The sequence below is a fragment of the Leptopilina heterotoma genome, unplaced genomic scaffold (genome assembly GCF_015476425.1).
Source record: "Leptopilina heterotoma isolate Lh14 unplaced genomic scaffold, ASM1547642v1 Lhet_51, whole genome shotgun sequence".
Classification (NCBI taxonomy): domain Eukaryota; kingdom Metazoa; phylum Arthropoda; class Insecta; order Hymenoptera; family Figitidae; genus Leptopilina; species Leptopilina heterotoma.
This window is the reverse complement of record NW_025111110.1, coordinates 1229155-1246559: the sequence shown is the minus strand read 5'-3', so window position 1 is coordinate 1246559 and position 17405 is coordinate 1229155. Positions and strand designations below refer to the sequence as shown.

The following is a 17405-nucleotide window of genomic DNA, read 5'->3' as shown; positions in this document are numbered from 1 at the left end:
AATTAATTTTGAAATATTTAAGTAAAATTATTCATTAAATAATTTATTTATTTTATGATAGTTGTTCAAGATTTAAGTTATTTAAAAAGAAATTTTTATCAGAAATTGAAAAAATAGGTTTTATATTAGAATTCGTGGTAATTTAGTTTATGAGTCAAATAAAAAAGATACAAAAATTCAGAATTTTCTTATGAATTCTAAAAATTTAATTTTTTTTAATACTTTTAATAAAAATCCCTAACTTTTCCCTGAATTCCCTGTGTCAGAATATATGATATTATAGTTATAATAATATTAAAATTATATTCCAATTCATATTTTATTTTTATGAAAATAAATTTGAATTAAAAATTTTTACGTTCTATTATTTTTAAAATTTCTAATTTTATTTTTAAAAAAAGGTAAATAAAAAGTTATCCGCACGCGAATTGTTGCTAGTATTCTAGGAATGGTCATAGAATATTCCGAGCTCTTCAAAAAACATTTTCATATATGCCTAAAATGTGGATGTTATTTTTCCAAAGTTGTAATGAAATATTTCAGGAATATCAATGAAATATTCCTCTCTAATATAGGAAAGGAAAAAAAAAAATAAAATTTGTCCCTATTTAGTGCACGGAAAAAAATATTCACCTGGAACAGCTATAAATTTCACTGGGTTAGCCAAATTTTTAGTTGTTTCAGTTAAGACTTTCGCTATTTTAGAGAAACTTATCGCTGTTCTCCAGGTAAACATTTTTTTCCGTGTGGAAATCTATATATTGTTTACATTACGTTTTCATTTTATTTGACCCCCTGTTATCATATAATATATATAAACCAGTCAACTGCTTTTTTTTATCACTTGCGAGTAAGAAAAAAAAAAGAGTGTATGCCCTTAAAGATAAATATAACGTCTCAGCTTATATATGAAGAAGGGAAATATATAGAGTGTGTCTCTCTTCTACTCTCTTTTCACTGTTGGGGGTGCTTGCAAGGGAGAAACAATTAATTTCTCATCGTATATATACGTGCGAGTGGTGTTTCTACCGAGCGGATTGCAATGATGTTTAAGGGGCGCATGCGTCTCCGGAACGAGTGCTTCATATACAAGGCGCCTCAGTCTCGGCTCGCCTGGGCTGTAGGCAATACGGCCGACGTACTCGATCTTCCCAACGCTTTCGTCCAGGCGCCCCGGGATAACTCATCCCCTTAATTTCCCGCGATTCGTCTCTTACGATTTGAACAAAAAAAATACACAGTCACGTACGTGCAAAAAAAAAAGGAGGAAAATAATCGCGAACTACTTTTTTCGCACAAGTGAAAAGTATCCATTTAGAGAGAAAAATGAGAATTGTTATTATTAGAAACAATTGAAATTTTTATCGTTTTTTTTTTTGGATTTTTTTTTTTGTTGGTGAAAACAGGAAGTATTTTCTCTAGTGAAGAGAGAGAGAGAGAGAGAGAGAAAGCGAGGGAGGAAGTGAAGAAGAGATGCTCCGCTTTTCAACTCCCTTTAAGGGTATTTAAAATAGAAATCGCGAGAAAGGGGAAAATGTGTAAGCGCGCGTGACATGTTCGTGTGTGATTCGTAGTTAGCTTTTTCCATGTAAATCGATCATCACTGTATAAACTCCTGTTTCATTAACGATAATACACTTTTATAAACAGAATTTAAAAGAAATAAACAGTAAATATTTCATTCCTAGTAGAGAAAAAATGGAAAAAATTTTTTCTGGTAAAGCAGGAAAATTTTTTCCTAGTAAAAAAAATATTTTTCCTAGTGAAAAAGGAGAATTTTTTTCATAAAAAAAAGAAAAAGTTTCTATAGGAAAAAAGGAAAATTGTTTTCTTTGAAAAAGGAGAAAGTTTACCCTAGTAAAAAATGTGGAAAAAATTTCCCTAGTGATTAAATGTTTCGAGTACAAATAAAAATGTTTCTTCAACTTCTTGAAAATTTTCCCTAATAAAAAAGGAATATTTGTTTCTATTCAAAAAGGAAAAGTTTTCCCTAGTAAAAAATTCGAAAAGATTCCTTAGTGAAAAAGAAAAATTGTTTCGAGAAAAATATAAAAAAGTTTCTTTTTAGTAAACGGAAAAATTTCCCCTAGTAAAAAGGAAAAATTGTTTTCTTTGAAAAAGGAAAAGTTTTCCCTAGTAAAAAATGTGGAAAAAATTTCCCTAGTGATAAAAAAAAATCGTTTCGATTACAAATGAAAATGTTTCTTTAACCTCTTGAAAATTTTCCCTTGTAAAAAAGAAATACTTGTTTCTATTGAAAAAGGAAAAGTTTCCCTAGTGAAAAAGAAAAATTATTTCGTGTAAATATAAAAAAGTTTCTTTATAGTAAACAGAAAAATTTTCCCTAGTAAAAAAGAAAAATTGTTTTCTTTGAAAAAGGAAAAGTGTCCCCCTAGTAAAAAATATAGAAACAATTTCCCTAGTGATAAAAGAAAAATTGTTTCGATTAAAGATGAAAATGTTTCTTCAACTTCTTAAAAATTTTCTCCAGTAGAAAAGGAATATTTGTTTCTATTGAAAAAAGAAAAGTTTTCCTTAGTGAAAAAGAAAAATTGTGTCAAGTAAAAATAAATAAGTTTCTTTATAGTAAACGGAAAAATTTTCCCTAGTAAAAAAGAAAAATTGTTTTCTTTGAAAAAGGAAAAGTTTCCCCTAATAAAAACTGTGGAAAAAATTTCCCTAGTGATAAAAAAAAAATTGTTTCGATTAAAAATTAAAAGGTTTCTTCAACTTCTTGAAAATTTTCCCTAGTAAAATAGGAATATTTGTTTCTATTCAAAAAGGAAAAGTTTCCCTTGTAAAAAATTCGAAAAGATTCCCTAGTGAAAAATAAAAATTATTCCGAGTAAAAAGAAAAATGTTTCTTCTCTAGTAAACAGAAAAATTTTCCTTAGTGAAAAAGAAATATTTGTTTTCATTGAAAAAAGAAAAGTTTCCCCTAATAAAAAATTCGAAAAGATTCCCTAGTAAAAAAGAAAAATTGTTTGGAGTAAAAATAAAAAAGTTCTTTTCTAGTAAACGAAAAAATTTTCCCTAGTAAACAAGAAATATTTGTTTTCATTGAAAAAAGAAAAGTTTTCCTTTGTAAAAATTGGAAAAACAATCCCTAGTAAAGAATGAAATCTGTTTAAGGAAAATTTTTTTCCAGAAAAAAGCTTTCCTAGTGATAAAGAAAAATTGTTTTGAATAAAAATGAAAAACTTTCTTTTATAGTAAAAAGAAAGACAAATTTTCTCTAGTAAAAAAGAAAATTTTTTTTCCATTCAAAATGAAATTTTTCCCTAGTAAAAAATAGAAAAAGTTTTCTTCTTAGTGAAAAAGGAAAATTGTTTCGAGTAAAAATGGAAAAGTTTCTTTCTAGTAAAAGGAGAAAAAATTTCCACTAGTAAAAATAGAAAATTTTCTCTAGTAAACCAGGAAAATTGTTTCCATTTGGAAAGACAAAATTTTTCCCTAACAAAATAGAAAAATTGTTTTCATTTTTCATTCAAACGGAGGAAAAATCGTCTCTAGTAAGAAAGGAAAATTCTGCCTAGTGGAAAAGGTAATATTTTCCTAGGGAAAAAGAAAAACTCCTCCTAGTAAAAAGGAAAATTTCTCCTAGTAAAGGTGTTAAAACTTTCCCTTGTAAAAATAGAAACATTTTCCCTAGTAAAATATAAAAATTAGTCCCCGTTAAAAAAAAAGAAAATTTTTCCCCTTAAAGAAAAAATTTTCCCCAGGAAAAATTTCTTTTTTGAAGAAAAATTCTCCTTTTCTTGGAAAAATGAAACAAAATGCAGAAACATTGTTGAATTATTATTGTTGACAGTGGTTTGTGAAGAAAGATGAAATGGATTATTCGTCAGGTTGACATAAAGAAAAGTGGAGAAAATTTTGTTTTCCTTTCTTTCATTCATCGGGGACAAGTGTGAATTTAGGGAGTGCTGATGTGATTGAAGATCTCTAAAGTGTTTAAGGATTTGTTGGAAGACCGGTAATGAAGTTTTCTAGGGGATCTTTGTGGTTTATAGGGAGGGGGGGAGTTGTAGGTGGGGTGGTTGAATAGTTTCAGTATATAAGTAGACAGTGGATGAATTTCAATCGATAAAAGTCATAAGAATCAAAGGAAAAAAGCAAATTCCATTTGTAATAACCATAAAGAAAAAGAATTGAATTGTAAATATTCATTTATTCTTCAGTTGGGATTTTTTTAACACTATTATTTAAAGTAAATGAAAGCTTTTGTGATTTTCTTTTTACAAAGGAGGAATTACAATTAAAATTAAAATAAAAAAATTTAAATTAAAAATAAAATAAAAAAATTTAAATTTAAGTAAAAAAATGAAATTTATAATTAAGAAAGTTCGAAAAATTGAAATGAATAATAATTGATTATAGAGAAATAAAAAATTATTATACAGGCACAAAAATGACAATGAAAAATAAAAATGAATTTTACTTTTCCAAAATAATGCAAGTAGATAAAAAATTTTGTTTATAAAAATAGCGAAAGAAAAATAAAAATTACAAGAAGTTAATAAAGATCGTTTTTTTATTTTAAGTACATAATAATATAAAAATTTTCCTAATATTGTTGAGTTGAATATTCGTATATATCGCATCTTTGAAAACCAACTTAAATGTGGGTGAAAAAAGTGTCTCTTTGATAGGGAAAAAAATTTCATATTCAAAGTAGGTGCGATATTAAATTGTCATGAAGTCGTTTCTTTATGAAATTGGTCTCAACAGATTTGAGCACTTTTTCTCCCCTAAGTATTTTTATAAAATATAATTATAAAATCTGAACCGTGTTCTGTTGAAATGGAATTTTAATTCAAATTATTTACTTATTTACATTAAAAAAATAGAAACAAATCCATTATTGTAAAAAGTAAATGTGAATTTTAAAATTAAATTGACCAATGGTAAATAATTAAATTGAAATTCATTGTCATTTTTGTCATCAAGTCGAGAGTAGAGTAAATTGCAGGTGTTCAATAAAATGAAACGTTTTTGAGACTTATTGTTATTTTTATTATTATTTATTATTTTCGTGCATTATTTTTATTAATTTTTATTATTATGATTATTATTTTTTATTATTATTATTATTATTATTATCATTATTAGTTTATTATTGTTTATTATTATCGTTATTATCATTACTTGAAACTTATTACAGTGAATTGTTTGTTTTATGGGAATATTTCACTATCATGAGGGAAAAAAATAATGTAGGTCAATTTTTGAGAGAATTTTTAAAGCGGTATCAAGATTTATGACTCCATTAGATACTAATGACAGTGTTGCATGTGGATGCTAATACATAGTGTGTATAACTCTTTAGAAAAAGCTTTTACCAATATTTTATAGATCTTGTACGATATTTTTATAAAAGTATTCTATTTACTTATTTATTTTACTTAATTATAATAATAAAAAATATTTTGCGCTTCAATGATAAAATCTATAAATAAATTTGAAATAATAAATAATAACAAAATTATCAATAGCAAAAAGTTTATAATGTTTTGACTTTTGATAAACAATTTTGTTTAACCCCTTCACTGTCAGTGGGCTCTATAGAGCCATAAAAATGTCGTGCCCTGTATGTCCATGGGCTCTATAGGGCCATCGAAAGAAAAGACATTTAAAAGTTAACGAATCTGGTTAAAAATCCTTACTCGGGGGTTTTCGGGGTCGCTGAATCCAAATCCGTTGTCGAAAATTCAAAATTCAAAATGGCGGCTTCAAAATGGCGCCCAAAAAAATTTTTAATTTAACGAATCTGTCTGAAATTGCCTTAAAATGCCTACTCGGGGGTTTTCGAGGTCGCTGATTTCAAATCCGTGGTCAAAAATTCAAAATTTAAAATAGCAGCCTTAAAAAGGAGACAAAAAAAAATTTTTAAGTTAACGAATTCCTTAACTTTAAAATTTTTTTTGGTCGATATTTTGAAGCCGCCATTTTGAATTTTGACTTTTTGACCACGGATTTTGAATTAGAGACCTTAAAAACATATAATATGACAATATCATGATTTTAAAAAAAAAAATTTTTTTGAACACTTATGGCACAAAAACTTTATTTTCACTTGACTGTGAAGGGGTTAACGATTATTTTATTCATTTATATTTTATTTGTACATTTTCAACGAACTAAAGTTGAACTAAATAAAACAAGGAAAACATGTTTTACCTGGAAACTGTTTATTTATTTAAATAAATCAAATCAAATAAATACCAAAAAATAAATAAATAAAATTAACAAAAACAACAGAAAATAGGAATAAAATAATAATAATTTATTTAAAACAAATTTTTTCAATAAAAAATAAAAAATAGGAGAAATGAAACAAATTTATTATTGTAACTGTCGGTCCTTGATTGAGAGTAAATAAAATTTTCGATTTATGGTTCAGTTTTGGACCGTGGGGAGAGTGTATAAAAAAATAAGTAAACAATAAAAAGCGTAAATAAATACCACAGCTTGAAATATAATTCAAATTTGGTTTATTCTGATTATTATTTTTTATTATAATTAACAATTATAATTTTGTTTAGTATTTTTTATTATAGTTATAATTATAATTTTATTTAATATATTTTATTATAATTAGAATTAATTTATTATAACTAGAATTTTTTTATTTAATAATTATAATTGTAATTAAAGGAATTATAATTGTAGTTAATTAATTATAAATAAGTAATCAAAACATATAAATTTACAATTATCATAAAAAAAATTTCATTCTCATCAAAATTTCGTATAATTTTTCTATTTCCAAAGACAATGAATTTATTTTCCACTTTGAAATAAATATTTTGACACTAATTTATTGTCACAGATACATAAATTTACTGTTCTCTTAAAATTATATTTTCAACTTTCATAAAAGAAAATTGAGCTTTTTTCCTGTAGTCCTTACATAATGAAAATTAGTACGCGCACTTATCCAAATGAAAAATCTGTTTGCATTAATAAAAAATTCCCTCAATTACCATTAAAGTACATTACCGAATCAGTCGAGTGTTTTGAATTAATTTTCCAAAAAATGAAAAAACAGCGGAAAAATTCAAAAAGGAAAAAAAAGAGAAAAATTATCGAAATAAAAATTTAAAAATCACATTCCTTTAATTAAAGTGTAGTCAACTTTTTCTCATTTCATTTTTTTTTTTGTAATGTTGATAATAAAATTGAATTTTATGGTTGAAAAAAGGTAAATGAAAAAAGTTGGAAAATTTTATAAATCCCATGAACTTGCAGAAATTGGTGAGATTATCTATCGTTTTACAGGAGAATGGAACTTTTTAATCACGTAATAATCGCATGAATTAACTTGTCGAGTTTTAATTAATATTTTATGTTCAAAATGCACACACTCTAGTGTCTAAAATCCAATTGTACAATGAAAGTGTGTGTGTGTTTTTATCAAGTATATATTCAGCAAATAATCATTTCCAATTTTCGCAATTCAACTAAATTAAAAATTTACATAAAAGTAGTTAAGAGCATTATTTGCTTCGGGATAGAAACTTTTGTTTTTTTTTGTAATTTTTAAAAGCCAAACATTAAATATTTATGTGATTTAACATTGTTTTTTTATTTTCATAAACAATATTAATTATTCAATTGTAATTAATGACAAATTTTTATTTTATAACTTATGCTTTACTAATTTACTATTTTTTTATTTTTATTATTATTATTATTTGTCTTATTATTCAGATTTTTATTTTATTTTCTTTATTTTTATCCTATTTTTTAATTTTAACATTGGTTGTATTTTTACAATAAATTTTATTTATTATTATTTATTTGCAGTAAATAAATTCTCACAGTATTTTGAATAGTTTTTTATTTTTATAACCGAGTATTTGAAAATAATTCTGTTATGCTTGTAATTAAAATATTTATCCACGAATTAAAATAAATTGATCATTTTTAATAATTAAATTTATTTGAAAATTGCGGAACTAATGATGAAAATTGGTTGAAATAACTTCTGCCTTCGCGTTAGTTTAATTTCATTGCCCTTTTTCAATACAGAATAAAATAAAATTTAATAAATTCAATATTATATTTTGTTCCTTAGTGTGTTAAAATTGATTTTCCGCTTATTTAACAAATAAACGTTAATTATTTTTGTAATAAACATTATATCATTAAATGAACATGACATATCGTTGGAAACTAAATTTTATTCACTGAAATTTTAAGTTAATTAAAATTATAATTTTTAATTGCAAATTTCGTTCATTTTAATTAACATTTTCCAGTGTTGTAATTTTGTTAATGTGTATTTTATTTATTTGTCAAATGAAACGTAAACATTGAAAATTTTATTGAAAGGAAATAAAATAATTTTTATTTATGTATTTTATTTATTTTTTATTTATTTTTCTTTATTTATTCAATTTTTATAAGCACGAGTTATATTACATATTTTTTTTTAAAACTACCATTATTACTATGTACTGTTCCTTTGAGGGCTTGTTAGCTTTAGGAACTTATTTTTTTCTGAATAAATAAATAAATAAATAAATTTTTAAAACTATTTTATTTATTTTTCAAGATAATTAAAATAACAAAATAAATGCATGCAAATGAAATAGAAAAATTAAAAATGTTATTGAAAATAAACAATATACTTTCGATAGAAAAAAATTCATTCTCTACAATTCACCACTAGTTTTGAAAACTCCTGCAATTTAAAATACTTTCGAACTTTATTTTTTTTTTTTGCAAATTTTCCTAATAGAAAAAAAAGTGTAAGGGAAAAAAATTAGCATTCCTTGTGCGTATATATTTTCTATTTATAACTCAAAGCTTCCACAAATCTGTGTAGAAAACCCAGGAGAATCTCAACAAAATTCAATAACCTGAAATTCCGGAATCCTGCATCCACTCCGGAAACTTCATGTGAGTGTGCTGCTTCGAGAATTAATTAAATCAGTAATCGAATATGTGCAGGATGCGCTTTCTCATATAAGGAAACTGGGAACTTGAAGAAGAAAAAAAATAATAATAATAATAAAATACGAGGAGACAAATATATAAACAAAATGCTTTGAAAGAATACAAAATAGAAAAGAAGGACAACAGAAAAAAAGACGAAAAATAGAAACAAAACAAATTAAAAATACAAAATAGAAAGAAACACAAAATAAGAAAAAGACAAAATATTAAAAACAACCAAATTAAAAATACTGAAGAAGAAAAAATACCAAATAAAAAATACCAAGGAAGAAAAGATACCAAAGAAAAAATACCAAAAAAGAAAAGATACTAAAGAAGAAAAAATACCAAAGAAGAGAAAATACCAAATTGAACATTACAAAATAAAAAGAACACAAAATAATTAAAATACAAATTAAAAAAAAAATACAAAAACAATGTGCTAAGTTTTTAAAATAAGTTACAGAAAAAGGAATAAATATATTCGAAAATAAATTTCGAAAACTATTCGAAATATGTCGTTTAAACGAAAAAAGATACTTTGCCCTCAAGTGGACTATGTGAAGGATAAAGTGCATGAAGACTGAATTTACTGTATATATAGGTGAATGTATATTTATATATGGTATAGAGAAAAATAATTTTTTCGCCATGTAAGAAGAAAAAGGAGAGGCAGACAACACGTCAAGAGGACTTTTGGCATTGGAAAATTTGTTCGGGGGGTGTTAAAAGCTCGGCAGTAAATGTGAAAAGAAAAATAGAAGGGGCATTAATTCACAATGGGTTGCAAGCTTAGTAAATTGGCGTCCTCGACAACTCAGAATCAAACTGGCCGCGATAGTCCGCCACCGCCAGCAGCCACGGATCCGCGACTTCCCCTTTCCGCGAGGCAAAAGTACACAATTATTGCGAGTTGGAAAGCTGTTGCCCGATCTATGGAAACAACTGGCGTCTATATGTTCATTAAGTACGTAATTCAGAGCTTTTTATTTTACTAATAATAATAATAATAATAATAATAATAATAATAATAATAATAATAAGAAAACAAGATTTCCGTAATTTTTTTTTATTACCTACCAAAATTAGTACGTAATAAATAAAATAAAAAATAATAATAAATTAATAAATTAATAATAAATAAATAAAATTAGTAGGTACTAATTCTTAGTACCAAAATTAAATATATTAATCTCCGTATTGTTTGACAAATTGAAAATAAGGTATTTTTTCCTGATTTATAATAAAATAATATTAGAAATAATTATTATGCAAATTATTCTTTTTTTATTTATAAAAAAAATAATAGAAAATTGCTAATTGTTAAAAAATTTTTATTAAGAAGTAGAAAATATACGCATAATTTTTATTTCTCAATAACAATATTGTTTATAAACTCATTTTTTTTCTATTAGAATGAAAAACATTATATATATTCCCGTTTCTTAATATTTTTTGTAGAAAATTTTCAATTTTCATAAGGAAATAATTTGCATCAATTCTATTTCTTAATTTCAATTGATTCAATAAAATTCAATTTTTTAAAAATAAAGGAAAAAAGAAATGTTCGTAAATTCTATTTGTCAATTACAAATTTTAATTGAAAATAAAAATTGTTTAATTTTTAGAAAGTATAGGAAAAAATTTATAACTCAAAGAATGTTCTGTTACATTTATTTATAAATTTCTTTAATTGCAAAATTATTTTCTTATTCAATTATTATCTAAAATTTTAACTAAAATTCATGTTTAAATTAATTTTTATTAGAAAATTCTATGAGAATTCAATTATTTAAATACAAAAGTAAATTATATAATTGAATGTTTCTTAAAATTTAATACTTATAAAAAATTTCATTACCAAATTTTTAAATGTTTATTAATTCTATTTGCCAGTTACAAATTTTAATTAAAATGAAATTGGAAATTTTTTAATTTTTAGAAAATAAAGAAAATAATTTTACTCAAAAAAATTATCTGTTAAATTTATTGACGAATATCTTTAATTGCAAAATTATTCGAAAACAATAATTTCTTTTTTAAATATTTAATTATTATTATCTAAAATTTAAACTAAAATTCATTTTCAAAGCAATTTTTATTAGAAAATTATACAAGAATTCAATTATTTAAATATAAAAATAAATTATTTATTGAATAATTGAATGTTTCTTAGAATTTAATTCTTATAAAGAATTTTATTAACAAATTTTTAAATAACTGAATTCTTTTGACGAATTTTAATCAAATTTTTTAGAATACTTACATTTTTCAAGGAATTCGATTAAAATTGTATTAAAAATAATTGAAATTCTCCAATGAGTTTTATTATTTCTGAAAATAATTGAATTATTGGGAAGAAACTTACAAAAAATTTGTAAATATTTGAATTTCTGTGAAATTTTTATTATTTATGAAAATAATTAAATGTTTGCGTACAATTTTATTAAAATTGTTTTCAAATAATTGAATTCTTTTGGATAATTTTAATAAAATAGTAGATATTGAAAATCATTTGAATGAGGATAATTTTTGAGAATAATTTAATTTTTGACAAGAATTTTATTAAAATCTTTGAAAATAATTGATTTTTGAAGAAGAATTTTTTTATTTAGAAAGATAATAATTGGGAATTTGTCGAGATTTTTTGAAAATTTTGAACATATTGAATTTTGTGATAAGAATTTTATTACTTTTGAAAATAATTGAATTTCTGCAACAATTTGTAACTTCTTCAAAATTCAATTATTTTAGTGTTTTTAACTAAATTTTTTCTATAAATTCATTATTTTTAATAATTAATTAAATATATATTGACAAATTTAACTAATTTTAGAAGGTTTTGAATTATTAAAATTTTTCAAAAATCTAAGTTTATTAAAATTTCTAATTTAATTCATTCGACATTGAAATTTTATAAAATTTCAAATTAAAACCGTTTGAAGTTCATTTATTTATGAAAATTGTAAATGCAACTCTTTTAAAATTGAATTAATTTTATAATATTTAAGTAAAATTTTTCATTAAATAGTTTATTTATTTTATGATAGTTGTTCAAGATTTAAATTATTTAAAAAAACTTTTTTGTCAGAAATTAAAAAAATTGAAGGTTTTGTATTGAAATTCGTGGTAATTTTATAGTTTATGAGTCAAAGAAAAAAGACACAAAAATCCAGAATTTTCTCATGAATTATAAAAATTAAATTTTTTTCGATACTTTTAATCAAAATTCCTAACTTTTTCCTGAATTCCCTATGTCAGAATACATGATTATTATAATTATAATAATATTAAAACTTTATATTCCAGTTCATATTTTATTTTTATAGAAAAAATACTTTTTTTTAAATTAAAAATTTTTACGTTCTATTATTTTTAAAATTGCTAATTTTATTTAAAAAAGTGAGTAAGCAGTCATGCGCTAACCAATTGTTGCTACTAATACAAATATATAGTACTAATAAAGTGCTAAAATAGTACTAACTAAATTTAGAATTTATTTAAAATTCTAATAATTTAGTACGAATATAAATTTCAGTAGTAAACATTATGAATAGTCAGACGTAACTATTGAAACTCCTTTAAATTATTAGTGGCTTAAAAAAATAAATAAAATAAAATAAAAACTAAATAAAATTGAGATGAGACGAAGTATTCTAAAATAAATTATTCATTTCATGAATCAGTAGTAAAAAGTGGTTTAAGTCAGACATTAGTAGTCAAAGTCTTTTGTAATGAGACGTACATTAAAAAAATAATGTTATTCTTTTTATTTTTGCGATAAATACTTTTCCGACGTTAACTTCAGGAATCTAAAAAATTTAGTTAAACTTCTGACATTTTAATTATTTATAGTCATAAAAACTTTTATTAACATTTATTTACAATTTTTTTAAAATTATTATACTAGTAGTAAAAACCAGTTCATGTCAGACGAAGTTTTCAAAAAGCAATTCTCCTGTTTCAAGAATTAATAGTAAAAAGTGGTTTAATGTCAGATATAAATTATCCTCAGTAGTAAAATTCGTTTGAAGTCAGACAAAAACGATTTTTAATAATCAGTAGTTAATACAATGAATGGTCAGACAAAACTTTTCAAAATCTTTAAAATTATTGTACCAATAATAAGGTAATTTAAAAAAATTTTTTTTTTTTGACAATCAGTAGAAAAGTCAGTCAGACGTTGTAATTATTTTCTAGTGAAATTTCAAGATTTCTTCTAGAAATTATTATACTAGTAGTAAAAAAGTTTTTAGTCTGCAGAAGTTTATTTTTTAATTAATTCCTTCACTTAAAAAATCAGTAGTAAAAATTACTTTAAGTCTGACATGAATAATCCTGATAATCGTAACAATAAAGTATCAAAATATAATGTTTAATAATAATTAGTACATTAGTGATTGAAGACTTTTATAACCAGACGTGTTTTTTCTAAACTAGTAAAAAGAATTGTTCAATATTTTTTTTAACCATTGCACTAGTAGTAAAAAATATTTCTAGTCATAAGTAGTTTTTTAAAATAGATTCCTTCACTTATTGAATCAGTAGTAAAAACGGTTTGAGTCAGACATGAATTATTTTATTTGTCAAATCAGTAGGAAAGATTGGTTAAAAATCGATGTTTAAATTATTCAATAATAAAATTTTTAACCAAAAAATTTACCAATTTTTGAAAGTTATTATAATAGTAGTAAAACATAGCTTTAGACAGACGAAATTTTTTTCATAAATAATTCTACTATAAAAATAAAATAAATAAAACCTTCTAAAAATAAATAAATAAATAAATAAATTAATTAATTAATTATTTTACCATGCTTCAAAGCAAGAAGTTTTCTTTTTGATTCTGAATTTACTAAAATTGGTTTAATTTTTGAATTCTAAATTAGTTGAATAATCTCCTGTGATTTTCGTGTTTGAGTAAAAAAGGGACATTTTCGCCAGGCAGAATGATTTAGAGCCTTGAAAGTTTCTTGCCAGTAGTGCAAAACTAAGTTCAGTCGGTCGTTATTTCGAAACTTTTGAAAAAAAATTATATGAGTAGTAAAATATATTTTCAGTCACACGAAATTTTTCATAAAAAACATAATTTATTGAAATTTTAAAAAGATACCAAAGTTTAAAAATTTCATAGGCAAGAAATCACACATTTTTGTCCTTTTTTGGATCTAGTGTGATAACTTTTTTAGTTTTTGTTCTACAGAAAAGTGTCTAAAGGAAAAGTTGTTTGTTTTGACCTAAAATTTCAGGACAAAAAAGAGAAAAACATAATTTATTAAAATTAAAAAAGATACCAAAGTTTAAAAAATTCATAGGCAAGAAATCACACATTATTGTCCTTTTTTGGATTTAGTGTGATAACTTTTTTGATTTTTGTTCTACAGAAAAGTGTCTAAAGGAAAAGTTGTTTGTTTTTGACCAAAATTTAAGGACAAAAAGAGAAAAATTCTTTAATATTATTTTTCTCAAATTTCATTTTCCAATGTGTAACAGTATTAACATTTTTAAGAAATTAAATAATAGTAATAAACACAATTTTTATTCAGTAAAAGTTTCAGTTAATAAATTTTTTAAAAAGAATTTTCATTTTCCTGAAAAAACTAACAACAATATTTATTAACAATAATAATTAATAATAAAAGAATAATTTATATTAAAACTTACCTACTACACAATGTCTATGAGACATAACAAAATTCCTTCGTACTTTTCTCTTCGAAAGAAATTTACATACTAAATTTTAAAGATTCAGTGAGTGTCATTTGAATTTTGACGAATTCTTTTGAAACGTTTTTTCTCACTAACAAAAAAAAAAACAAATACACAAAGCAACTAATTTTTTCTTCAAATTAAAAAAAATTATCTCTTAAATATAATTATATTACATTAAATCATTCTATGTACAAAATGAATTTAAGAAATCAAAAACAACTCTTGAAAGTTGAAAAATTAAATTAAATTTAATATAATTACAAAATATAATGATTTATATCGTCAAACAAATCGAATATCCATCTCTCATAGCACTAGGATATTCAGGATATCCTAAGGACGTACTAGGGATATTTTTTGTCGGGGGAAATCAATATATCTCTAGGATTTTCTTAGGACGTCCACGGATATCCTCAGGACATCTAAAAAATATGCTTATTTTCTCGGACAAAATGATATCCCTAGGATTTTATTTATTTATCACAGCAACGAATATATCAGAATATCCCTAGGACGTATAAGGGATATCATTTTATATTCGGCTATTTAGATATCAATCAGATATCCAAATTATTACAGATATCTAAATAGGATTAGAAATCGACTGTTTACAGAAAATTTAACGAAAAAAAATATTAAATTGACAAATTACAATTTTTAATAGACATTTAAGTGTTAGAAAAAATAAGATAAGAGCAATGAAAAAAAATTTTCAAACATAAATAATGCAACACTTTTTGAGCAAGTGCAACACCACAGTTTTGCCTAACCCGTAAGGCAAAATAATATATTATCAAATTTATGAACTGAATTCGAAAATTCAAAATGGCGAATCTAAAATGTCGGGATAATTTTTCAAATTCAATAATTCAATTTATATAAATTGAACTGATTATTGTTACCCGGGGTTTTATTAGGAAACTGCATGTGAATACGAGGTCATAATTTAGAAATTTAAAATGGCGGATTCATTATTGCGGATTTTTATTGTGTTAGGCTTAGGAAAAGTCATAAAAACTGATTGAAACCTATGTTAATTTTTTTATGAATAATAAGTCCGAAAAAGGACTTATTGAAAATTATTAATTACAATTTATTAATTACATTATTTAATTTTTTTGTTTCATTTCATTTCATTATTTTTTGTTTCATTAAACTTAAATATATAAATTAATAATTTTCAAAAAATTATAGTGTTATACAACATATATTACCTAGAAATAAAAAAATTAACAGTACATTAGAATCCGAGCGAGCGCGGAATTCATCGCTAGTTATTATTAATCAGACGTTACTTTCCGAAATTCGTGGATATTTTTTACAAGTAGTAGAATACATTTCTAGTCAGACAGTTTTTTTCTAATTTCAATTATTTTACTCGTTTTATTTTTACTTTTTCACTTTAAAAAATTTATAAAGAAAGAAGTAGTAGTTAATTAGTCAGCGATCGAAGACAGTTAACGTGAGACATAAATTATCTTAAATAATTTTAGTTGTGAGTAGTAAACTTTCCTAATAGTCAGACGTAATTTTAAAGTTCTGCAAATAATCACGCATATACTTCCTAAATTCTCTGTAATTTTAGTTAGAATTAGTGATAAACGTCACTTTCTGCCAGACAGAGTTTCTCTATATTTCTCTAATTGTTATTTCATTAAGAGAACACAATTTCAGCAAAATTCGTTCCAATTATAGATATTAAATTTCCCTGTAAAGTTTTTTATTATTTTATTTTGTCATTTGTTTCTATAATTATTCTTTGTAATTTTTTTTTCTCAATTTCTTCAATTCTTTTTGTAACTCTTTTCTTCTTATATATTCAACTTTTAGAAAGTTGACCCATTAAAGTCAACAAAAAAAATATTATTTCAAAAGAAAGCGATTTAATTTCCATCTATTGTGTGAAATGTTTATTTCAAGAAAAAAAAGTTTTTCTTTTACATACACATTTTGAATAAATATTAAAATTTTTTTTTTGTTCAAAATACTCTGTATATATTTTGACTCTAGAGTATATTTGCCCATAATGAAAACAAATTAGAATTCTAGAGTTGCAGAAGCTTTATTCGATGGAAATTACTTCACTTGTTGCAATGAAAAGGGGCACAGTAATTGATTAGTTGTGTTCATTTAACTTTCTAAATACAAAGTTTGTTTCAAAACTTTCTCTATATAAGAGACATCGACAAACGTGCAGTTTAGTCCTTATACTTATCACTTTAAAGAAAAAAAGAAACTTTTATTGTTGAACTTCTTTTTCATTATAGAATTCAATTCAATAATGATTTCACTAAAACTAAATTTTATGCCAAGTACAATTTAAATTTATTAAATTTTTTTTTCTAATTTCTCTACACTCTAATACTGAATTTAGTTGAAAATAACTAATTTTTAGTAAGATCTTGTAAAATTTCTTGATTTAGCTATTAGTAAAAAATAACTAATCAATAGTAGAAAGTAACTAATTATTAATAAAAAATAATTAATTATTGGTAGAAAATAACTAATTATTACAGGGTTGATACAGGTCAGGGAAATCAGGAAAAAATCAGGGATTAAAAGTACTGGAAAGAATTTAATTTGAAAAATTCATAAGAAAACTTTGAATATTTTGTGTTTTTTTTCTTTTTTGTTTGCCTTATAAACTATGAAACTACCACGAATTCTAATGCAAAACCATCAAAATTTTTTTCTAATTCTGACCAGAATGAATTTTTTAATATTATTTAATTATTTCAAAAGTTTTGTTG

The 17405-nt window shown here is 23.4% G+C and overlaps 1 protein-coding gene and 1 long non-coding RNA gene across 2 annotated transcripts in view; both read left to right on the top strand.

Annotated features, from left to right (window-relative positions):
- Positions 1-1118: 1118 nt before the first annotated feature.
- LOC122507747 lies at positions 1119-9101 on the top strand. Its single transcript, XR_006302147.1, has 3 exons — positions 1119-1669; positions 3812-3976; positions 8834-9101. It is a non-coding gene; the product is annotated as an uncharacterized LOC122507747 (long non-coding RNA).
- Positions 9102-9335: 234 nt separating this feature from the next.
- Positions 9336-17405, top strand: part of LOC122507746 (globin-1-like) — a 51889-nt gene continuing 43819 nt past the window's right edge. The window contains exon 1 of the mRNA XM_043620612.1: positions 9336-9910. Within this exon, the coding sequence (XP_043476547.1) occupies positions 9723-9910 (188 nt within the window). The 5' untranslated portion in view covers positions 9336-9722. The remainder of the gene's footprint in view (positions 9911-17405) is intronic.